At 50.3% G+C, this 25,152-nt stretch overlaps 1 protein-coding gene across 9 annotated transcripts in view; it reads right to left on the bottom strand.

The window, feature by feature from the left end:
• Window positions 1-1,738: 1,738 nt before the first annotated feature.
• PML (PML nuclear body scaffold) overlaps window positions 1,739-25,152 on the bottom strand; it is a 41,890-nt gene continuing 18,476 nt past the window's right edge. For 2 of the 9 annotated variants that reach the window (XM_079126616.1, XM_079126617.1), the window contains exons 3-9: window positions 22,353-22,933; window positions 20,988-21,058; window positions 17,087-17,218; window positions 16,400-16,658; window positions 15,261-15,313; window positions 6,831-6,981; window positions 1,739-5,808 (exon numbers count right to left, since the gene is read on the bottom strand). In XM_079126616.1, the coding sequence (XP_078982742.1) occupies window positions 5,024-5,808; window positions 6,831-6,981; window positions 15,261-15,313; window positions 16,400-16,658; window positions 17,087-17,218; window positions 20,988-21,058; window positions 22,353-22,933 (2,032 nt within the window). In that variant the 3' untranslated portion in view covers window positions 1,739-5,023. Of the gene's footprint in view, window positions 5,809-6,830; window positions 6,982-13,480; window positions 14,703-15,185; window positions 15,314-16,399; window positions 16,659-17,086; window positions 17,219-20,987; window positions 21,059-22,352; window positions 22,934-25,152 lie in introns of those variants that run through there. The other 7 variants (XM_079126624.1, XM_079126621.1, XM_079126618.1 and 4 more) reach the window with 7 other exon arrangements.

The raw sequence follows: 25,152 nt of genomic DNA, 5'->3' as shown, positions 1-25,152 counted from the left end.
AATTACTGTGGTTAGCTTGCTAGCTTTTGTAGTCTACTTGGCTATCAAGTTTGGGATATTTATAATATTTATAAGCTGACTTAAGCATAATCCAGGCAACTGGTATTTTAGAGAATTCCTTTGGGCTGAGTTTAAGGAAGTTCCTAGAGCCAAGAATGAAGGAATTTCCTCCTCATTTGACACAAATATATTTTATAAGGGTGGCTAGAGAGTTCCAAACTTCCTGTTGTTGTGTTTTGGTTTTCTTATTTATTCATTTCTTTAGCATGGGAGGAGTCAGGGGAGGTTCTTTACCAGACTCTGCACTCACAGCTGTTTTATTCAGGTCCAATGGAGTTGAACCTGGATTCAGAGACAAAGACAACTAGTGGTACTGTCTCCATCCTTCCCTCAGCCCAGGCTTAGCCTGGGCTTGTACCTTGGACCAGGACCCAGGTCATGCTAGGGAAGCATGTTTCCTGAGTCTCCTGCCTATATTCTATTTCATCTCCCTCAGAATGTCCTCACCCTGTCCCCACCCTCATGGAGGAGCTAGCACCCCCACAACCACTTATTTGCATTGTAGCTGGAGATGGGGACTTCCCAGACATTACTCATCCTCAATGGGGACAGTATCACCCCCATAAGGGGAAGAAATTCATCCTGGTGGGTGGGCAGCTAACAACCTCAGGTATTGTAACGGTTTCTAATCCTCCAAAGGACCACACTTCATAAGTATGTTGTGCACAAAATAAAATGATCTCATTTTCATACATGATCTTTTTTTTTTTTTCTTAAACCCAGGCTTCATGCATGCTAAGCAAGTGCTCTACCACTAAACTACACCCCCAACCCTCAGTATACCTCCAGCATTAAAATTTCAATGAAATTAGGGGGAAAAAAATCTAAAAAGCCTCCATATGTGGCTAATAATGGGGGGGAAAAAAAAAGAGGTTGAGAAACACTACCCTAAAAGAAAAAAAAAAAAAAAAAGAACTAGGGTAAGTTCAAACAGGAGGACCAGAAGGCTGACAAGGTAGCATTTGGGCAACTGTCTTTCTCCTCACCTGTGATTGGCAGGCCAGAAGGGAATAGGAAGGAGAGACCAGGAAACCTGCCCCCACTCAGGGGCTGGCGGCTGGGTCCTCTGTAGCGTGTACTACAGATGGTACCAGTCTAGACACAGGCTCCCTGTAGGCAAACCCCAGCTATGCCACAGACAAATGTACTGACCTTGAACAAGATATTCAGCTTGCTTCACCTATGTTCATCAGCAGGATGAGGAGGATGTCAGCTGTAGGGTGGCTGGGGGGATTGAATGAGATTACTTGTGCTAAATGGTTTAATAGAGTCTGGCACTTAGTATCTTCCTGTTGTCTAACTGTGAACTTTATTCACCTGGTTGTACCAGGGACCCTCACTCCTGGCCACGTTTGTCCCTCTGATCCCAATGGTTGCCTGGGCCCCACTGGGGTTCTTGAGCTGAGGCAGAGGCCCTGCCAATGCTTCTAGAATAGGTTCTAGGGAGGGAAGCAGAATGCACTCGGGGAGCCACCTTAGCAGTCCTCTGCAGAAGCTCCTGCCCACGTGTCTACGGTTCCATGGACTTCTCAGTTGCCAAAGTCACAAAGACCTGTAGTCTGAAGAGAGACTCAATCCGTTCCTAGCTCTATTCCTAACCTTAGTCACCCAAATCTGATCTAATCCCAAATCCTATCCCAGTGCCCCCAGATGGGCCCTTCAGCCCTTATCCAGGTTTCTAACCCACCCACCCTGATCTAACTTGGCCCTGACCTTAGCTCTAACTCTCTCCCATAGCCCTCATCTTAATTCCACTGGTAACTCAGAATTTCCCAAACTTAGGTCATTCACTTCCACTGTCACAAGTGTTGCTGTCCTTGTGCCCTTCTGAGCTTGTAGTTACTTAGTATTTGTCCTAAGTGGATCCTGAAAGAATCCCACATTAGCGTCTGAGCAACTATATCTCAGAAATCATGGTTTTGATAGGTTGGTTACAGTGTTTCAAAAAGATGTTAAAATATAAAATGTTTAACATTTTGACACTGCTTTCCATGCACCCACTACCTAAAGTTTTCTACCATTGCCCTGTAAGTGTGCATGGCACTCTAGAAAGACTGAGCTATTTCAGCTTAGCCTGAGGACGCCAGTGCATCCCACTCACGCCCCTGCCTGGTGGCAGCCTCCTACCAAACCAGTGGGCTGCAGCGCCCTCTGCTGGCAGAGCCTGCGAGCAGTCCTAATTCTGCTCCTTTTCTGCTGGATAGGTCCACAGTACCCTACCCTCTCTGGTTCCACGCTGACTAGCTAAGGTGTTCCATAATTGTGTGAAGTGAAGCAAGGCGAGATGCACGTGGGAGTGTGGGGCGGAGACAGTCTGAGGCCAAAGAAGGAGCTAGGATCTAGGAGCTAGGGGTCTGCTGGGAGGAGTGGAGTGAAGGTCAGACTTCGAGGTGGACAGAGTGGTCAGGGCAGGGTGGGTAGGATGGGAGAACAGTGAGACCAGGGGCCAGGGCAAAATCTAGGTGTCGTACAGGTGGAAGGATGAGCAAGGATGGGGCTAGGATTTAAGTAGATTTTTAAGTGAACTTCACTGAATTGTGAGTGAGCTGTTAGTCTCCAGAGGAGGCCCTGGGGCAAAACTGGGCTGAGCTGCCACAGGGCTTCTCTGTCCCTGGTTTTCTCCCATTTGGTGTGTCAGGAACACACTGACACTGATCCTCCAAGGTAGGCCCCCTGCTCTTCTTGGCTCCCTCAGACCCCAAGGCCCCACAGTTGTCCGCTCTGTCCCAAACCTCATTTGTGTGTGTGTGTGTTACTAGGGATTGAAGCCAGGGATGCTTAACTACTGAGCTTCATCCCCAACCCTTTTTGACACAGGATCTTGCTAAGTTGCTTAAGGCCTGGCTAATTTGCTGAGGCTGGTTTTGAACTCTTGATCCTCCTGCCTCAGCTTCCTGAATCACTGGGATTAAAGGTGGGTGCCATCTCACTGGGCAAGGAGGTAATTCTTGAAATTGATGTCTCTTTCCTTCCACATGGCCCTTCCCTTTGGAAATGATCCTGAGGCAAGCTTAACCTGGATTTCCTACTTGCAATGGGGGTTCACATTCTGTCAATCCCTGAAAGACCCCCCTCATGGCATGGCTGTGCTGAGCTAATGTCTGCTCGTCCATGCCTGGGAGAGCCCCTCCTTCCCAGGGAAGAGGTATCTCAATGGCTCCTCTGGGATGGACTTAGCAGTTTGTGATTGGAGCAACTGGGCTTTCAAGATTCATATCCTTATTAAAGGTTGTGACAGAGTGCCCCTTTATTATAAAGCCTATCATCAGTCACATTGAAGACAGCAGACATGGTGGGACTGGGCCTCAGTAAGCACTGCTCAGCCCAGGACTAGGCTAAGGGCAAAATATGAGAAGTGGCCCCAGCACTGCCTTGCCATTTTCCAAGAGGGTCAGAACGGCCAGGCTGGGGCCCCTGCTTCCCTTCTCCTTCATCCACTGGCCTGTTCAGAAAAAGCTTTAATGGGCTAATATTGTGATCTTATTTTAGATGCATTTTTCACTGTTAAGAGCCAGCATAATGGGAGCAAGTTCCTACGGAATGCCTTAGTGGGTCTTCAAGCCCACCCAGTGGGCACACATACTCCACCAGTGTGAAAGTCCATCAGTTCATGGAGACTAGAGGCCTGGGCTGTCTGGAAAGCATGCTAGGAGCCAGGAGCCACAGAGGAGGAATGGGACAGGGGGAGGCTAGGGAAGGCACAAGAGTTCTGCTAATCAGTGGGGATGGTCCTGACTTCCCTATTCTACTGCTGACCTCTGGTGTGACCATGAGGTTGGCAGCCAAAGGCTTAGGATGGAAGCTAGGGCTCAAGAATGAGAACACTTCTTATCCACTGCCTCAGAGACCTCCTGTCCATGCCTAAAAACTCAGGATGGCAGAGCAGGATGGGAACTCTGAGGCCATGCAGGCCACCTAGCCCATTTCACAGATGGGGACACTGGAGCTCCAGAAGAGACCTCTTCTTAGTCACATTCAATGCACAGGGTCAGGGGCAGGGAAAGGACTTTCTCAGCCATTCTACACTGCTTCCCCTTGGGGAGGTGTCTATCAGAGCAGTGGTTCTCAAACTTGAGCATGGACCAGGATCACCTGCTTAGACAGATTGCTGGGCCCACATCCAGAAATCCTGATTCTGGAAGCCTGAAATAGAGCCCATGGATCCACATTTCTAAGACGTTCTCAGGGGAGGCCAATGCCTCGGGTCAAGATGGGGACATCCCTTGGGACACTGCTGGGGGCAGCACAGGGAAGGTGAAGGACCATGTTGAGGAGGGGGTCTGGTGGTCTGAGGACCAAAGAGTGTAATCACAATGGAAGGAAGGCATTTTCATGGCTGGGAGAAAGGAAGCACGTTTCGAAGTGTCAGACTGCAAGCAGGTGAGCAATGGCTTCTAGCTTTCTCTGCTGATCTGAGGCACCCTTGGGATGAAAATGCTTCCAAAAGGAAGTGAACGGAGAGCTGACCTCCGGGCAGACAGAGGCTGGGAGAACCCAGATTCAGGAAGGGTTTAGTTTGAAAGGCACTTTGGTACCCACAGGGCTACTGTTGTTGCTGTCGGTCTCACCACAGATGGCTCTCTGTGGGAACTATCAGCAGTGGCTGGGGCAGTGGCTGGGGGTCAGGAAGGTGGGGTGGTTGGGGCAGTATGGGCCACTTAGAGAGCCCAGAAGTCATGGCTTCTTCACTGAGGAACTTCCTGGTTCTGGCTCCTGGAGAGAGAGGCCCAGGGACTGGGGTTCCTGGGGGTTGGGGCCTGGCGGTAGGGGCTGAGTGCTTTGCCTCCTCTGCAGGGTTTTAGAGAGGAGAAATTTGGTCCCCGAGAAAGGGAACTGATTCTGGACCAAATGATAACTGAATACTAGGTACTAGGACCTGGGAATGCTGTGATGGGCGGGGCCTGGCTCAGGGACCCCCTCCCTCTCTGCCTACCAGAGACCCTATGCCAGTCATCCCCTCCTCTCAGTTCTGCTGGGGGGCCTTTTCTGCCAAGCTGCGGCCAGTGAGAGTGGTAGAGCTGCCTTCTGCCCGTGCCAAGGCCGGGCCGTCCAACAGACCTTCCAAGTAGGTGCTCAGAGCCTGCAGGTAGACAGCAGGCTGGGCAGGGGGTGATGAGGTGGTCTGCAGGCTCAGGTAGCGGCTGTACCTCTTCAAGCCCCCCTGAGGGTTACTGCGGTATGCGGTCAGCAGCTCTAGGAAGCTCACATTGTGCAGGGCCAGGAGGCGGGCTTCAGCCCGGGGCAGGACGGATGCCTGAACCAGAGGTTGCAGGGAGGCGAAGCATTGCAGGCTGTTGAAAGGGTAGACGTGCTGGGCCAGCTGTGGGCCCGGAGAGACCTCAAGGAGGCGGCACAGGTCACGCATGGCCAGCACAGCAGCCAGGGCACTACGCTCACTCATGTTTCTCGCTAGGTAGGTCTTAGCCAGATTCTTGAGTTTGAAGCTCCTGGCCCCCGGCACACGCTCCCGGATGAGGGGCAGAGCAGCCAGGAAGCCCGAGATGGCCTCCTGGAATTCCCACAGCTTGTTAATGTCCTCCAGGGCCTGGAAGAAATTGGGAAGTCCGGGCCCCCATAGCTTATAGCAGGCCAAGATGGGGCGGCGCATAGAGCTGAGGAAACTGAGGAAGTGCTGCAGCCCCACCTCCAGGGAGACGGCCTTGGAGTAGATGCTGAAGGCTTCTGGCTGGATGAGCACACGGAACTTGCTTTCCCGGTTCACAGCTGCCAGCTGGCTAATCTTCTGGGCTGGGCAGGAGAGAAGGGCAGGGTGAGGCCCCAGGAGCACTGGAGGGCTGGTGCAGGGGGACCTCATGGGGCTACCAACCCACCATCTACAGATAACACTTTGGGGCCAGCTGGCAGGAACCAAACATCAGCCTCCAGATGCAGTTCTCACCTGGCTCTGATGGGACAGAGGTCAGAAGGGGAGGTAGGTTGCCTAGCTTGTTCACCTGGAGATCTAGCTCTTCCCCACTCCACCCACTGCAGTTTGCCAAATCCCCAGGACCGAGATCCCTCCTGTCTTCTATCAGCCTCTGTGACCCCAGACTGTTTCTTCCCAGCCCTCTACTCCACACTCCTGCCTCCAATCCCATCAGTCACTTAGCTGAGGCTCACTAGGGCACAGAGAGCAGAATGCCCAGTGCATTCCCCTGGGACCATGGACCAGAGCCACCTGCTGTCTGCAAATGACTTTCCTGCTCCATGAAAACACCTGCTGCTTCTCTAGCCCCAATGTCAAGTTCATGTTGCAGGGCAGGGCCCAGGGCTTCTGGCTTCAGGAGGGGCATTACAGAACCAGGGAAAGCATGACAGGGAGGGAAAACAAGGGGCTTCTGGGAGAAGGGTTCAAATGATCTGTGACCTTGACTCTGTTGGCCTGTGCATCCACCTGTGGGTTGGGACTGGTACTCAGAAATGTGCAGCCACAGCCAAGGTCTCACAGGATTACTGATCTCAGCAATGAGACACACTGTTTACAAGTGTGTCCCAAGCTCTCTAAGAGAAGGTCTGGTCAGAGGTGAACTCATGGAGGAACTTGCCTCCTTCCCAAGTGCAAGACTCCTCCAGGCAGTGACCTGTTCAGACCTCCAAGTCATGCATGCATCTGGGAGCACAGGTGAGCCCAAAAGCTCTGTCCCCTGTGGCTGCCATCATAGGCTGAGCTCAGGGCTGGCCTGGGCCTCACTGAGAGCTCTGTGTACACTTCTTTTGGGGACTCAGAGGCTAAGCTAGAAAGGGGTGGGGGTGGCTTCAGAAGAACCCACTTTCATTGTCAATCTTGAGGTCAAAGAAAACCAGGGGCCTGTCTTCTGCTCGGGGGTCGGCGAGGCTCTCATCCAGGACCCTGAGGGAGCTGGGGCCCTCCAGCTGGAGGTCACTGGACTCGCTGCTGCTGTCATCCAGCTCTCGGGAGGACTGCAACACAGAAAAACCAACAGGTCAGGGGTTCAGAGGCCTGAAGGAGGGAAATGGCAAGGTGAGCATGTGCCCAGGAGCAAGTGTGTGTGTGTGTGTGTGTGTGTGTGTGTGTGTGTGTGTGTGTGAGAACAGGCAAGAACTGGGTGTGTCACATGTGAGGGCCATGAGTGTGAACTAGGGCACCTGCCTTAGGAAAAGAGTATGTGTAGGGGGTGAGCTCATGCAGTTAATCAAGCATGCAAGCTATGGATGTATGGAAATGAATTCAAGTGCCAAGCATCAGTGTGAATCTGTGGACCTGTGTGGACACAAGCAAATGTGAGAAAATTCAAGTGTGTGTGGGCAAGTTGTGCTGTTTGTGGAGACTCAGGGAAAGGGTGACTTGCCCTGGTGCGCAAAGTCTGAGATAGCTGCTAATTTCATCTTCCTGCACAGACTCAGAAGAAACATCACAAACTTGGGACAGGAAGAAGGAGCCTCAAATGGAACCCCAGGAGATTTTGGGAAAGGGGCCAGAAGCCTGATTTTCCTTGTCCCCAAAGCCAGCTGTAGGGCCCAGTGTCCTACACAAGGAAAGAGAACTAAGTGCTCAGCCTCCTGAATACCACATTTAGGTGGACACACAGATTCCAGGCAGTGAGAGGGCAGTGGAAGGAGGTCAGAGTCTTGGAGCTTGTAGACTGCTTATCTTTCAGCATCTAAGCCCCAGCTGCACAGAGGAGCCTGGTGTCCCCCTGGCTTGGCACTTGAGATTCTGTTCTCCAGCACCAATGTTAGTCCTGGCTGGAACACTGTCTGAAAGGCCCCAGGGTGGGGATCCTGAGGAGACAGAAAGGGCTCCAGAGATTTTTCTAAGGAGCTGGGGCTACAGAGGGGATGAAGCCTCTGGTGATAATAAAAAGTTAATTGCTTGTCAAGTGCACAACTGCCAAACCCAGATGTCTCGTCTTTGGTGAATGTCCTGTGAATGCCACCTGTGGACATTAGCCAGAGACCAAGAGGAAGTGGCATGGCCAGTGTCTCAGCATCACCTGAGGGCACTCCTGGAACAGAGCCCCCGGAAGTCCTCAGGTCTGACCTCTTATGTACTATCTCTGGCTTGTCAATGGAGTTGGTGTCACTTGGGGCATAAGCTCTATTTACTTTGGGTTCTGGCTAACACCCCTGGCCTGGGAGTCAACTAGCACATTCTGGGGGCCCCCTCCACTGTCCAGGTGAAACATTTGTTTTCCACAAAACTTCAGCCAAGAGAAAAGTCCTTACTGCCCATAAGCAAGTTAAAATGGGGTGGATTTTCCTCGGAGTGGCATTTCGTGGCCTCACACCAGGATCTCCAACTTCTTTCCAGTCACTGACAGAAATACATCACTATGGATCCATCTAGAGCTGGGTTTGCCTCTTTACAGCTAAGAATCTGAGGAAAACTGGCCAAATGCCTTGCATCTCTGCTTCCTTGCTTGGCCACGTGGTCAAAAGTTGATTTGACATCCTGCTGAGTGACCTTACACTGCTTCCTCCATTTGTGGGAACCCTTCTTTGAGGAGTCCTCCTGGTTGCTAGCTGGGAGACCTGACTCTGCCTTCTTGTTTTTCTTGGAGAAATCAAGTTGTTTTCCATCTCCAGGGCCCTGAGGGGTGGTGCTGTCCTGCTTGGGCTGGTGGAAGGATCTGGGCTGCTCTCACCAGATCCTCCCCAGGACTCAGCTCCCTCTTGCCACCGGCTGAAGAGCTCTTTCTTTGGCTGCGCCTGTTCTGCCACCCCCTGATGTGGCACAAGGGGTTTTCTCTTCTCCATTCTTTCTTTTGCTCCAAACATAGCTGCAAATGCCCCTTGGTGGCCCCGAGCACTTCCATCTGGTTCATTCTTTCCAGCAATGTCCCTTCAGGTCTCCGAGTCAGGCTCCTTGCCTTCAGATCTGTCTTACAAGAGCAGGGTTCCCAGAGTATACAGTCACACAGCAGAACCTTTGGACCCCTCCCCCATCTTCACAGCAGGTCATTTATGGATGCCATCAGAATCTCACTTACACCCTCCCATTGTTGTAGACATGGAACTGTGCTTTGTCCTGAATGAACTGAAGCCACCTTCTCTAAGGGAGCACTCACTGAGGGGCTTCCTCACTAACAGGACACTCCCTTCCCTGAGCTTGTCGTTAGAGGAAAGGCAGGATATTTCAGCCCTGACACTTGCTCCTCCACTGTTCCTCTTTAGGGATTGCCATAGAGTATGACCAACCCCTGGGGCTGATCACACAGGCATGCCTTGTATTTAATCCATCCAGCTATAAATTTGCAATCTCCCCTCCTCCCCTTCATTCCCAGCAACACAGCTGGGGTGTGCTAGAATATTTAAACAAGGCTTTTCTAAAATCTCTGGTCCACCAGAAAGGCAATCGGCACATAGAAAGTCTGGCATCAGACATCTTTCCCTCCCTGCTCACTAAGGGACAATCTCCTGTCCCACCTTGCGGGTCCCACAAATCACAAAGCTGGGTGTAAGGGGCAGGGGTGCACAGAGCCGAACAGTCTTTGGAAAAAGTTTGCTTGGAAGGAAAGGGAAGAAGGCAGTGGGGCAGAGAAAAGAGATGCCTGTCCGTGGATGAGGAACAGAAAAGGAAAAGGGATGAACTCTGGAGTGGGAGAAAGGGGAAAAGGACTTTAAGAAATGCTGGCAAGGGTTATAAGTTGGATTCCCTTTACTATTCTCTGAAAGAAAAATAAATACTGAAAGGCATTTCTTTATTATACTGGTTAGTGAACTGTTTCTCTGAAAGCCAAACTCTGTTTCAGATAGAGCCACATGGGATCCAGGACTTTTCAGGATATAAAAACAACTAGGATACACCTGCAATCTAGCTTTCCAGCTGTGTCTACCTCACTCTTCCTCATCATAGATCTCGAGCTGCGGCAGGTCAGCTGTGATCCAATTCAACACAGCAGGTCTGACCGCTATACCAAGGGTGCTCATTGGAAGTGCTGGGTTGACATTGGAGCTAGTTTCCAAAAGTCAAGGTTTATCCAGGAAGATGCCTGATGTATCATATCCAGTATGAAAGCGTCACACCTCCATTCAGGACTTATACACAGACAAATGAGAGTATTCTTCGGACACGTGTGCAATTGAATCCCCCATTCAGTGGCCCTTGACTTTGGCTTGGCATTATTTGCATTGAAAAACTCTGGAAGCCCATGCTGCACCCCAGACTAATGGAATTAGAACATCTGGAGGTGGGGATCCAGCAATCTATAGTTGCTAAAACTTCCAGGCTTGAGAACCACTGTCCTAACTTCAGATTCAGTTCATGTTTAGTCATCAGCCAAATATAAGCCAAACTCTTTGATAGTCAGCATCCAGCCTCCTAACAGGATCTAGTGTCTGACATTAATGCTCAGCAACAGTCCCTGAGCTCCCGACTTTCTAAGCACCCAAGCTTCAGCTATAGCTGGGATCATTTTGGCAGCATTTCTGGTTTTTGCAGACATAAACCCCGGCTCTTACAGTCTTGAAGGCTCTGGAGACACAGCACATGTGCCAGTGAACGTGGATCATCCCATTGGCTAGCCTGTGGCCTCTACAGCCCTTCCACCTGCTGCTCCGGCTCCTCTGCAGGCAGCACTGCCCCTCAGCAAATGTGGCTCTCACCTTCTCAGCCAAGCACTCATGTCTCTTTCTGCTATGCACTCACCAGCACCACGGCCCTCCCCTAGACCAGGGGCTCCCCACAGGCCTCCCTGTGGTCACACTGCCATGGCTAATACAGGCCACCCCTCTGCCAGGTCCCTCTTGTTTCCACTGGTTCTGCTGCTGCCACTGAGGCACTGGAGCCAGTCATCTGTCACGAATGTGAATCAAAGTATCTATCTTGTGTTGCTTTGGATCCTAAAACAGGGCCCCTGATAGAGGCCTTGCTGACCCACCTCTTCAGTGTTTAAATAGTCCTCATCCCACAGCAGGCCTGGGACTTGCCCTCCACCCCATGACCACAGCCCTACTCCCTCCTCCAGCAGGGGAGAGCTATTTTGGCATACTTGTCTTTGCTCAAAGTCTCTCACCCAAGTCCCAGAAGGGCAGAGTCCAGCAACAAACACAGCCGAAGTCCATGCAGAGTCCCCTCTTCATCCCAGGGACACTTGGAAAATGTGCAGCTGCAGCAGGCTGGTATTCTACAACTCTCATTCACTGTAAAGCTGGATAAAGGCTGCAGATGGGGAGGATATGGGAGGGGGCCACCTAGAGCACCCTAACGCCTCCCTCTAAGCTGGGGAGTGGGAATTTGCATTGGAGATATTGCAGGTACCCTAGGGACACCAGGACTCTGGAAGGGATTGTGAAAATGGGTGAGAAATGCAGGAAGGGGACCTAATTTTCGGTGTAAATACTACATATTTTTAAAAAGTTTGGGGCTCCTGTAGTGATTAATTTTTTTTACATGCTCTTCTAAAGAATATACATGCAAAAGCAGTGGGCATCTGGCTCTCTCCCACACCTCAGGTCCAGCTCTAAACCAAGCAGGCTTCTGGCTTTTTTCTTCATAACCCAGAATATGCTTATCCCTCCAACCTGATTAACCCTACATCCCTACTGACTCCTTGTGGATAGCTGGGGGTTGGATGGATTCCCTTCTCCCCTCTCTGCCCCCACATATTACTGGTTTCAGTTCCTCAGCTCAACTCTTCAGGATACGTGGTGAGACTACTGGCATCCCCATCCTCTACTCCACCTTTCCTTCCTAGGTTTCTACTTCCACCTGAGGTCAGTGATCACTTTAACCTTACCAAGATCACAGGATGGAAAAAAGCTCGCAGGTATCAAGAATATGGCCCGGGGAAAGACATGGGCCGTTAGCTGGATGTGAGGAATCCTAAAAAAGGAGGGGTCGTGGGTGAAAACAGCACCTTGGCTCTGGACAGCTGGCAGGGCAATCCTTGGAGAGGACAGGAGAGGGGATGAATCTGGGGTACCTATACTGCATCCCAGTGGAGCTGTCAGAGGCCACTGGACATGCTAATGCAGCAGCAGGAGTGAGCATGGGCATCAGATACCCCTGGGCAGGAACTGGAATCAGGGTGCAGCTGAGATCATCATGAGAATGTGAGAACTAAATAAAGGGGGTCTCAAACCAAAGCTGGAAGAATGCCAACATTACAAGAACAGAGACCCGAGAATGGAGTGCCCACAGCAGCAGGTGCAAGCAGCCTACACTGGTCAAGGACACCCAGGACTGAAGGGACCACTGCACTCAGAGGCAGGGGATTTCCTTGGGCCAGTGGGTAGGGTTCATCGGCATGGCAGGGAGGTGCAGGGAAGTGGGGTGAGGAAGGAGCGGCATAAAACCCCAACAAGGGGAAGGGTTGGTGGAGATGGACAAGACATCTCCCAGGGTGTGAAGTTCAGAAGGAAGTGAAAGCGTTAGAAGATGCAGGAGAGGTGAGGATGAGGATGAGGAGATGGAGTAAGGCTCCAGGGAGCTGGGTCAGGACACAAGGTAAATCCTAGAGGCAGGTCAACATCCCCTCCACCCTAACAAAAGGGACAGGTGAAGCGATATGCAGGGTCAGGTAAACCTGTAATTAGGTAGCAAGATGTCCACCATTCCTAGGCCATCAGAGAGCTTCCCTTTTCTCTCCAGAGCAGGAGACAGTCACCAGCTGAAAGTGAGGGTCAGGATGAAGACCAGAGAAGTGGTGGTAGGGAGCTGTGGTGTGGAGAGCAGGAGGGTGTGACATGGAGGGGCACCAAGGGGCCCTCAGAGGCTGGACACCATCCTCTGCAAGTTTTCCTCTCGGTGTGGCTTTTCTCCAACAAATCTCGCCTTCAGGGGGCAGCAGAGAGGCAGCAAGCTCCTGCACCCTGCCAGGGCTCTTTCTGAAGGGCAGGCCTAACCGGAGGTCCTGTGAACTGGGATCTGAGATCTTGATAAAGAATGACTGAAAAAGGGACAGTGCTGGCAGATAGGACCAAGGGCTCAAGGAACCCAGGACTGCACTCTGAGTGAACCAGGTTAGAGGATGGTAGTTCCTTGGCAGTGGAAGGTGCAGGGTATGACCACAGGTGTGCTGGCAGAAGTGGAGTGAGATGAAGACCCTTGAGAGGTGAGAGCAGAGGTCAGGGTGAGGGATGCTGAAAACAGTAAGAAGGCAGGACCTGAGCGGGAGAAGAAATCTAGGCGGCAGATGTTCACATCTTCCCTCGTGGAGGGCGGGGGGCGGACGTCTGAGGCAGGGAGAGTGGGGTACACCCCATGAATTGTACCTCGAAGGCACAGGGGGTCCTACCACATGGTGGGGCTGGGCCAGTCCAGGGGGCGCAAAGGGCCTTGCCCCACCTCCCACCTCTGATGCTGAGAAGTGTTGGAGGAAGAGGGATGTGGTATCCCTGGAGTTCTGAGAAGCAAGTTTTCTGCAGGAAGGAGACAAAACCACCTGCAGGGAAGAGCTCAATCCGGGAAGAGCTCCATCAGGGAATCTGATGGTCATGGAATAAGGGTTCGCAAGGGTGATCATTTAGCAAGAATTTATTAAGCAGCCACATCTGCCAGGTCTTGGAATGGACACAGTCCCTGCACAAAGGGCTCAGATCCTGGCAGAGGCTCAGGGGACAGGCTTGGGTGGGGGATGGGGGTGGGGGTACAAAGGGCAAGAGAAGCTCCCCTCTTGGGCAAAGAGGCCTGTGAGGAAGGGTGGGCCAAATCTCAGCAATGCCTTCAGTTTCCCTTCAGTCAGGGGCCTCATCTCCCTACCCAGAGGTCCATTCATTCCTTGGGCCCTTCCCTGACTGGGAGTTAACCCATGCCTACTTTGCAGGCTTTTAGGTAGTGGGCTGGCAGAGGCAGGGAGGGGGGTCTGGCTGCAAAGCTGGGATGGGGTGGTGAGCAGCTGCAGAAGGAGGCACTCAAGGCTCTCAGAGGCCTGTCTTAGGAGGATCCAGGCCTGGGTTGGTGGGGGACCTCTTGTGAAGGTGGGATGTTGGGAATACAATTGGAGAAACTTCCAGTGGGACTTGGACTTGGGGATCCTCCCTGGGAGCTCTGTCAGAATTCCTGGGGGGAACTCTTGTCCCAAGAGCCTGGGGTGCCTGGCCTCCCCGTGTGCCCCTTATGGAATCCATGTAGGAGCGAGGGAGGGCAAAAATATTGTTGAGACACTGAGCTAAATGGCGTGAGCCCCTGAAGGAGCGGCAGCGGGATCGCAGGGCCCTGCACACCTGGCGGGGTGGGCTGATGGCCCTCTGCAGACGGGGAGGACACTCCTGGGCATTGGCAGGATGGCCAGGAGGCCCTGCAGTGGTGGAGGTGGTAGCCTGGGCTATGGGGGAAGAGCAAGTCCACATGGGGGCACGATATAGTCGGGGGGGCAAGCGGAAGATGCGGTGAAGGCAGGTGGCTCTCTGTGCCCTGCACGGGTGGACGCTGATCCCACGGTGGATGGCAGCATGCTCCTGGTGATCGGAAGGCTGGCTGGGAGACTCAGCATCAGGGACGGCTGCAGACTGGTGGGGAGGCCAGGCTGGGGGGCGGCCTGTGCCATGGGGCTGCTGGGAGGCCGGATGGGGGTGGGTGGCTCCTGGCGCTCTCAGCAGGGAGTGGGCTGGTGAGGAGGGTGGCTCAGCGGTCTCCGGTGGCTCCATGCACTTTCCAACACAGAACCTCAGACTGAGAGCCGGAAGGGACCTCAGGGCCACCCAGTCCAACCTTCCACTCGATTCAGATCTCCCTTTCCCTGGAAAGGTGACAGCCCAGCCTCTAACATACCTCTAGGGACAGGCCTCTACCTGTGAGGCCACTGGTTTCGTTGCAGGATGGCTTTAAAGAAGTTCTTTCTTACATGGAGTCAAACTTGCTTGTCTGGCCCCAGCACAGTGCTGCCCGGGGGGGCCTCACGCCCCTTCCCTCCCTCCGTTGGCCCTCGCTGACTACAATTAACCAGAGAAGGGGTTCTCATCCAGTACTCCTCACAGAGGACTTAGAGGCCAGAAAATATGTAAGGAAGCTCCAGACAAAAGCCTTGGACATTCCAGAGAGGAACCAGGGCTCTAGAAGGAAGTGCTCTAGCAAGCCTTTCAAGAGTACATATGCCAACTGAAGGCTTCTGCCCTGGTGTGGTGAGAAGCATACAGCTGGATTGGAGACTGTCGTTGGGGCAATTTAGGCCTTACTGCCTTGCTGGAAAATTCCCTAGGCGCAAGGCAAGTCTGAGAGTCACCTGCTGTGGCTGTGGCCCCTGGGACCTGGAATAAGGGGTGGCTGGAGTCCAGGGCCAAACTTCTGGGCCACTCACCGAGTTCTCAGCATCTGAGTCTTCTGAGCTGCTGATCACAACGATGCGCTCCTCTGAAACAATGAGGGGAGGTAACATTAGGTCCCGTCTGGGATGCACGCTGGCTAGGGTAGGGGGTGATGATCACTGGGGTGGGTGGGGTCCTTGCAGGCCAGTGGGCTGCAGGGTGATGGAAGCATTGTGGGGTGATGTGGACATTCACCATGTGCCTCATCTGTGAATATTTAATGCAGCTACTGGCCCTGAATTCAGAATTTGTTCTCTGTACAGGAAGCCTGACAACTACCACCTGGTTTAGAACCTTTTGTGATTTTTCTTTTGCCCCAGAGACAGGGTCTTGCTGTTGACCAGGCTGGCCCTGAACTCTAGTGGCTCCATGTACTTTCTAACACAGAACCTCAGAATGAGGGCCAGAAGGGACCTCGGGGCCAGTGGGCTGTGGGGGTGATGGTTTGTTCCACTCTCAGCCCTATGAGCTCAGATGTCTAGAGTTAAAAGTTCTTCATCTAGTTAATCAAAACCCTTTTACAACCAATAGCATTTGTGAGTAAGGAATAGCAGTCAGAGCTCAGTCTGGGACCTACAATGAAGAACAAAGCTGAACTCTGGGTCAGGCAGATCCAGGAAAAAAAATCTCTTATTCCAGGATCCATAGTGTTGACCTCAATTCCTGCCCAAGGACTCACTGTCTGGTGGAGTCCATAACAGATATCTCATGAAGACAAATGAAATACTTAGGTAGAAAAATTGGGGGAAGTGATGGATATGAACTTTACCCAGGTCCTCTTTGGGACTGTGCTAGTCACTCACCAAACATTTCTTGGGGATACCCGCCCTGTGCACAGGAACAGGCACTGGAAGAATGTTCTGGGCAAAGGATTCATAGGACTATGCATGCTAGCCCCTCAGGCGTCCAGCACTGCATCACAGCAAAGAACATGACAAACTGTATAGACCCTCATCCCTGGGAAAATCATATACTGTCCCTGACCTATTCAGTGGCAGCTCAAAGAACAACACACAAGGGAATCTTGTTGATTTTGGGATCCAAGGTAGGGTCAGAATGCCGAAGGGGCCCACCCAGACCCTGAAGGACAGCACGCAGGCCTCAGCTGCTGCTGCCCTACCCACCTCCCTACCTGCCTCCCCAGTGCCGCCAGTCACGTGGTTGTTGTTGGGCAGGAGGACCTCTTTTCCTATGATGGGACTTTCAGGGCTGGGGGGCCCATCCAGGTGGGGAGGTGAGACTGCCTTGGAGGTACTGGGTCTGGGCTGCTCCGGGGAGCTTGGGGCCAATCTCGCCTCATTCTCCTCCTCAGACTCCAACTTAATGACCTTCCTGGAGCACTGGGTGTGGCAGGACTTCCTCTTCTGGGGGGTGGTTGTGTTGGAGACCTCCTGTGCAGGGGGAGTCACAGGCTGGGTTAGGTGACTCTAGGGTTAGAAGCAGAGATCCCATCTGGTTGCTGGAGTCCAACGGTCATGCTTTTCCTCCTGCTGTTCCCTCTGCCATTCAAGATGCCCCTCTTCAGACAGGAAGCCCTCCCACACTGCCAAGCACGCTGCTCCTAGCTGCTCACCACCAACCTCTACTGGTCTTTGACAGCCCTGGGTGTCCCAGCACCCCAGCTGGACTGGGAGTGGCTCATGCTTAGAAGGAGCTTCCCAATAGTGCATCCAAGAGCAAGGGAGGGCACAGAGCAAGTGTCAAGCAAACACTTCCTCCTGAAGAGATTCTGAAGGCTGGGATTTCACCCTGGCTTCAGTTCACTGTCTTGGTAGAATGTGGGCCTTCTGAGAGAGGCAGGGGCTGGGTAGAGGCTTACCTCTCTACAGGAGGAGCCTTTGATGGAGAAGGCATACAGTGGCACAGGGTGTGCTCCGGGCACCGACTGTACCACAGCCACAGATTGCGCCTCAGCCAAGGCCTGGGCCTGCACCCTCTCTGCCTCGTCCGGCTGTGAAGTCAGGAAACAAGAAAATCAGAAATGATCAAGCAGCAGGTCCCAGGCCAGTGACCCCAGGCCTGTAGCCGGCCTCAGTTAGACTCTCTACTCTCAAGCTCTGAGCCCACTGGGGACAAGGAGTCCTCCCCTTCCATGACTTCACCTTCTCCCGACCTTGGTTTGCTCGTGTCCAGGCACCAATTTGATTCCTGGGTATCCTAACCAGACTGAAAGATACCTCAGGGACTATACTGCCCAACTCTTCCTCAAGACATGGCCACAAGCCAGCCCGGCTTCCACATATCCAGGGATTAACTGTTTGCTGTCAAGACTGCAAATTTCTAGCAGTGAGAAATCCTCCCACTGAGCAGAACCTGGCCTCTTATGAACGTGACTCTGCCCCCTGGACCTTTCTTCTACCTGGTTGGCTACTACATAAGTTGGACAAATTACTTAAAACTCACTTAGCCTCAGTTCCTTCTGTAAAATGGGAATAATAACACTTACCTCAAATGATAGTGTGGAAGAAATGTATTAAATTCAAGCAAAATGTTTAGAAGAGCACCTGGCACTTAAAAAGTACCATTAATAATCGTGATGATGATGATAATGATGATGATTAATACTGTTTTTATTACTACTCCATGCCAGGCTCAGGGCCAAGTGCTTTGTGTACCTATCTCAAGATAAAGTCATTGCTCAAACTATCTCTAAATATTTCATGATACTCCATTTTTGGGTAATATTTTTATATAGACTACATCTGTAAGCATTACCACTTCAATAATAATTGTTGTAATTATCACATAATTTTATGCCTTTTGAAGAAGCTAAGCAAAGAAAAAATGAAAGCAGATATTTAGAGAAAAAAGTGAAACAAAGAATTGCCACAAAGACCCAGTGATCCTACTCCAAAGTATATGCCCCAAAGAACTGAAAACATGTTCAAACAAATACCTGAACACTGAGATCGGGGTGTGACTTGGTGGTGAGAATGCTTGCCAAGTATTTTGGAGTCCCTGGGCTCCATCCTACCACTGGTCCTGCTCTATCCTTCCCTGTCTGGCTCTGCAAACTGCTGGTATGTAAGAGGCCCTTTTCCCACTTAGGCCATGAACTAATTGGGCCTGCTTCCCACCCTTCCTGACACCCCACCCACCACTAATGTTAAGAAAGAAGGGGTGACACAGAGGCACTCAGTAAGAAAAAAAAATGTCAACTGCTTTATGGTTGTCTCAGAGTTTTAAAATAACAAATGGACTTTTTTCCACAAAAGCATTATAACATCACTATGAAATAAGCCTGGAAGAAATAGAGGAGGGAAGATAAGGGAGCCACGGCTCCCCTCATACACTCCTAGCTAAGCCTGTGGGTGTGCTTTCTCTTCCTCTCTTCTAGGCACAGAGTTGCAAAGAGGCAAACAAACCAGCGGCTTCAAGAGGGATGAATGTTAGAGCCAGGAGGCCAATTCCCATCTCCTAAGGCAACAAAATGGGCTGCCTCTCTCCTGGCAGGGCAGATGGAGCCACACTTCCCTGGGGCAGCCTGCCTGTGCCTGCGTCACCTGACCTTTGCATGTGCACGTGCATACACACACACACACACACACACACACACACACACACATACACACACACACTGTTAAACACTTCTTTCCCTCAACTCCACTCCCAGCCCCAGGTAATGACCAAAGTAACAAGCAAGAGGCTTTGCAAAAAGAACACTGCATACATGCTCCAAGTTCAAGTTCAAACTGTCATAGCTAACAGTGAGGCTTCTTCTTTTCTGGCATTATTGAGACAAAGATGGGACAAAATGCCTAGATCTGTACACAAGACTGTACGGGCTCACTTACTGTTCAAGAGCCAGTGATGGCACCTGGAAGACAGCTGAGACTGTGGGCCCAGGGCACTTTCCCATTATTATTTCATATTGTTTCTTTGCAGACATTAGCCATGTTAGCACTGTTTGTGATAGTAAAACTACCTACAACAGGGAACTGGCTACACAAAGCACACTCCATCCATTTAAAAGACCACAAAAAGGTGGCAGAAAGATATAAGGAAGCTTCCTAATACTGACTTCCTGGCAAAAAGGTGCCAGGAGCTGGGCACGGTGGCACACACCTGTAATCCCAGCAGCTGGAGAGGATGAGGCAGGAGGATCACTAGTTCAAAGCCAGCCTCAGCAACTTAGGGAGGCCCTAAGCAACTGAATGAGACCCTGTCTCTAAATAAAATATTAAAAAGGGTTGGGTGTGTGACTCAGTGGTTAAGTGCTCCTGGGTTCAATTCCAGTACCAAAAAAAAAAAAAAAAAAAAAAAGCCACTAAAGTATTGGAGGAAGCTTCCTAGTACTGACAGGTAAGAATTTTGGAATATATCATTGAGCAAAAAAGTCCAGAATACAATACCATATGTATGTGGTGTTATGCTATCTTTGTACAAAAATGAAGTAGAAAAAGCAAGTATCTATAATCATATTTTCTTATAATTACATGAAGAAATTATATAAAGGATATATAAGAAATGAAAAAAGATAAGTATCTGAGCCAAAGAATTGGACAAATGGCAGATGAGAGAAGAGTGAGACATGCTACTTGTCACTTTCTATGTTTTAATTTCTGACAGTGTGATTATATGACCTATTGAAAATTAAATTAAATTGCCTTCTTTTTATTTTTGAAACTATGTATACAGGGATGTAGTACCCAAGGCAATTTTAAGAGTTGGCTTTTAATCCTGTCCCTAGCTTGCTGTGTATGGCTTTGGGTAAGTCACAGACCCTCTCTGGGCTCAGCTTCATCCGAAGTAAGAGGGGCTTAGACTCCATACTCTCTTTTACCTCTAAACCTCTCAGACTTTAAGTGCTACCTCCTTCAGGAAGCCTCCTCCATCTGCCTCAACCCACAGCAATCTCTCTGTCTATGGATCACACCATAGCCAAGCTTACTGTCCCTGTCCCTCACCAGAGGACCTGATTTCCAGGGAGGACTATCTAGTGCTGAGCCTAGACTCTTGACAAGCACACACAAACCAGTGACTAGGCTGGGGAAGAGACCACATTCCAGGCCTAGGAAGGAACTGAGAAGGCTTATCCTGGGGAGGGGAGTCATGCCTGTGAGTGCTGAAGGATGCCACCACCCAGGAAAGAACTTTCTAAGTCAAAGCAGTCAGAGATGGAAGTGGCTGCCTCCAGAATGAACAACCTTCCTGTCTCTGGAGGTGTGCAGGTGAAAGCTGGACACCCACAGGTCAGCGGTGCTGCCAAGGAAAAGCCAACATGAGATGGCATACGGGTGCCTTCCAACTCTGAGAAGCTGTGGCTCTTAGGTATATGATGTCCCTGGAGTCATACAGTGGAAGCTTGGCTGCTGGGATGGAGATCAGACTCCTGGCCCCATTCTCTCAACCAACAACCATGTGTGAGGGAAAGATGAGGATAAAGTCCACCTAAGTTGACCCCAGAAAATGACTCACAGGGAAGAGGAAGGTCATCTGTCATATCCAACAAGGCTGCTGCCAGTAACCATTTCCTTCACCACTCACCACCTCAAGATCTAACCTCTTTGAACCCAGCTCATGGCCCATTAAGAGCTACTTTGGCAGAGCCAAAGCTACTTTTGGCCAGAGCCAGCTAGCCAACCCCTCCTTAATGCCTTCCTCCACTCCCTCCCACTAAAAGTTCCAGTCCAGCCACTTGATGTCCCTCTCAGGCACTCTTCCAGCAGACACAGGGATACCACTGTACCACCTCCCCTCACACCTCAAGCCCCTCTCACCAAGTCAACATCAAAAGGTTCCTTGGGAGTTCTGGAAGTCTCTGGGCTGGCTCTCCTGGGTACAGCTGCATCTGGAGAACACAGAGAATGGACAGTAGGTCAGAGACATCCCAGTGAGGGGCATCCTGGCCAGGAACAGTGACAGAGAGGAGTTCCTGTGGTTTTCTCTGGACCCCCATTCTCCAGGGCTGGGGCTGGCAGTTGGAAGGAACGCTCCCTTGGCTGCAGTAGGCCTGAACTCGCCAAAAGGGAGAAAGGGGTAGCATGAAGGAGTAACTGCCTTTGACTCCAAACCCCAGGTGTACATTTCTCCATCTCTGAGCCAACAGCAAGGCAAAATGCAGACAACCATTTCTGCTCACTGATTCCTATAAGGTGAGAGCTCCATGATACTCTTCCTGACCTACTGCCTGGCTTTTATTAAATCTAGTGTAAAAATTTCTCATGCTTCAGACTAAAATAACTCTTCCTTCCGTCACCGACCAGTTATGTTATCCAAAGCAACCTGCTTAAACTCCAGGGTTATTTCCCAGATATGGGGAAATACTCACTGCTTAGGTAGAGAAGGCACAAGTCCTTGCTCACTCTAGATCGTACCTTTATGAGCCAAAGTTCATCAGCTCCAGGAGGAGTGAGTGAGCTCTCCATTACTGACACCTGCCCAGATAACGTTGGATTCTCCCTCCCCTTTCCAGGAAGGGCACCCTATACCACTTGCTCAGAGCTCTGATTCCAGCTTAGAGATTTAGTCAAAAAGCCCTGAAGGCAATCTTGTGCCCTCCCCTCCTCCCCCTACTCATTTTGAAAGACTGGCACAGAGCTGCTTCACTTCCTGGAGTTTGATGCAAGGCCAAGCACTGTGTCATTCTCCAGCTCCCAAGGGCCCAGTACTAGGCAGAGTCCATAGAGGTTGGCAGCTGGTCTAGGTGGCAGGCCATCCCAGGGGCAAGGTTTTGAGCAAGCATCCAATCACTCTCCAGAGGTTTTCTTAGCCCCCAGGTTCCAGCTGTCTTCTCTATTGCTGGGAACAGGGGGCTGAAGAGAACCTCCTGGAGAGGGCCAAAATGATACCAGGCTGGGTTCTCGGGTGTGCAGTTTGTCAACTTCCACATGTTCCTTGAGAGTCACAGCTATTTCATAGGGTCCTATATATTAGCAAAATGTGCCCTCTTGGGGTACCTGCAACCCATGGTCATGGACTCCTCTCCCCTTTATTCTGCACCCTGGAACTTAATACCTGCGGAAATCCAAAGGACTTAATCGAAATTCAGTTTCCTTTTCTGTCAAATGGAGATGTTCTTTTCTGCCTCGACTTCCCCAGGAGGCAGCAGCAAAGGCATAAATCCTCAAATGACCAGAGCTTACCTGTTCCATGGGTGATGCAAGAGATGAGGTCCTGTACGCGCACCTTGAACTCCTCGAAGCAGTCGGTGCGCAGGGTAGCTTGCGGGCTCTGGGGCTCCTCCTGGCGCAGGCGGCTGAGCGCCTTGTGCACGAAGTCGTGCATGTCCAGAACCTCCTGGTCGGAGGCGTAGCGCTTCATCCTCTGTACCAGTGCACCGCCAGTGCGGATGCGCTGCAGCACAGCATCCAGGCGACCAAGCTGGCAGGCCATCTCTTCGTAATCTCGCTGGTACCGTTCATTCACTGCCTCCAACAGCTCGCGCTCCTGTGCCAGCACGTGGGCTACCACTTGGCGCACTCGAGTGCTGATCAGCTCCTCTGTATCTGCACGCGCGCGACCCAGCTGGCCAATGGCTGAGCGCATCTGTGCGTGCGCGGCGCTGAAGGTACTGTCCTGCTCCTGCAGTGCCTGTGTCATAGCGTCCAACTCCTCCTGCCGCTGCTGGATCTCCGCACTGATGTCGCACTTGAGGTCACTGTGGTCTCTGTCCAGGAGCGCGCAGGAGCAGCACAGCGGCTTGGAGCAGCCTCGGCAGTAAATACTGTGGACACACAAGGCCATCCCCGGGTTAAGGCGCTCCTGCCATTTTCCCTTTATATTTTCATTATTAAATTATATTTTCATTATTAAATTCCTATTCCAAAATTACCAAACTTTGAAACATGACATGTTTTTAGATTCGTCCTTTTCCCAATTCAGTGTTAATAGTTAGGTTAACAGAACCTAAACTACCAATAAAACAACAGTCTTTTAAAAGTTACTACAGTAACAATTTCTCCATTCATGCAAAGATGCAAAATTATACAAAAATAAAGTAATAATCTCCTTCCACCATTTCTAAACTTCCCCACCTCTGAAGCACCAGGTAAGCATGGTAGGATGCATCCTTCCCTCCTTTCTCCACTCAACTCACCTTACACAAATGCCCTGGCTGCTGCTGCTTGTAGAATTTTAAGGACTGGACAGAAATCATCCCATTTAACCTATGCAAGAGCCCTCCAGGTGAGAATTATCATTATCCTTGTTACACAGAAGAAAAAACCAAAACAGATATCTAAACAATTTGGAGAGTTGCTGTTTGTTCTTTTAAAAAATGAAGCCAGGCTAGGTCCAGTGGCACACATCTGTAATCCCAACCACTGGAGAGGCTGAGGCAGGTGGATGGGTCACTTGGGCCTAGGAGTTGGAGGCCAGGCCTGGCAATATTGCAAGATTCTGTCTCAAAACAAAAACAAGATTATGCTACATCATCACTTTGTAACTTTTTCCTCTAGTTTTCCATTTAGGACATTTCTCTAGTTCTATAGGAGTTGATCTAATATACTCTCATATTCTCTCTCTCTTTCTCTCCCTCTTTCAGTACTGGTGATTGAATGCAGGCGTGTTTGACCACTGAGCTATATCCCGAGTCCTTTTTATTTTTAATTTGGGGACAGGGTGTCACTAAATTGAAGAGGTGGCCTCTGAACTTGCAATCCTCCTGCCTCAGCCTCCCAAGTCTCTGGGATTACAGGTACATGTTACCACACCCAGCTCGTATTCTCTTTAATAGATCCATCATTTTCCAGATAGACAATGGGTTCAGTCATTCTCCTTTTGACAGACATTCCTGTGATTTCCTGTTTGTGAATTTTCTCTTTCCTTCCTTTTTCTTTTTCCAATATGAACAATGATTTAATAATATCCATGTTATTAAATGTTTTACACTCTTCTGTTTCTATGAAATAAAGTACAAATAAGAGGATTGCTACATCAGAGTGTAGCAATATTTGTAATATTCTATGTACTTTATATATTTAATTAATATTTAGTTTGTGAGATAATGGCTATGTTAATTAGGAGGATTTAGCCATTTCACAATGTATACATATTTCAAAACATCATTGTTTACACCATAAATATATACATTTTTTTATCCATTTAATATATATGTATTTTTTTAGCTAGCAGACACTTTCGTAGGTTTTTACCATATTAATTAATCCTCCTATCAAACCTGTGAATGTTACTTTACATGTGGTAGGGACTTTGAAGGTGTGACTGAATTAGGAATTCTGAGATAGATTATCTGGGTGGATCCAATGTAATCCCAAGAGTCATTATAAAGGAAAGAGGAGGGAGGCAGGAGAGTGAGAGGAGATGTGATGGGAGCAGAGGCTGGAGGGATGCTACGCTGCTGGCTCTGAGGATGGAAGGGGTCATGTACCAAGCAATTCAAGCACCTTCTAGAAGCTGGGAAAGGCAAGGAAAATAATTCTCCCCAAGAGTCGCCTAAAAGGAACAAAGCCCTGCTGGCCCTTTAATCTCAGACTCATTTGATTCATTCTGATCTCCAGATGGACAAGATAATACATCTTTAAGATAATACATTTTTAAGTCCCAAAATTTGTGGCAAAATGAATTTTGTTATAGAAGCCATATGAAATTAATATAAAATCCCAGGCAGGAAGGCTAAGTTCATGCCTTTAACAACTGCAATGTTGCTTCTTCAGATATTACCAGGAAAAATATTGTTAGCTAATTTCCCAGAAATATTGTTGTAATTTGCTCACACCAACAATGGTAAGAAAAAGTCAGCCCACCTGAGACCAGGAAAAGGGTCTTAGCTGGGGCTACTTTGGCTTAAATTACCAAGATCAAATTTTTCTGGAACTACTAACAGCCGGCTGACAAGCTTGACTCCTGACTCATGGCACCAGGCACTGGTTCTCAGCTTCACCAGCTCTCAAAGTTCCCAAGCCACCCTAGGTGGTCAAGTCT

Source organism: Sciurus vulgaris, assembly GCF_902686455.1.
Source record: "Sciurus vulgaris genome assembly, chromosome: 2".
Taxonomy (NCBI): Eukaryota; Metazoa; Chordata; class Mammalia; order Rodentia; family Sciuridae; genus Sciurus; species Sciurus vulgaris.
Note: the sequence above shows the minus strand (reverse complement) of the source record. Positions and strands in the feature narration are given on the sequence as shown.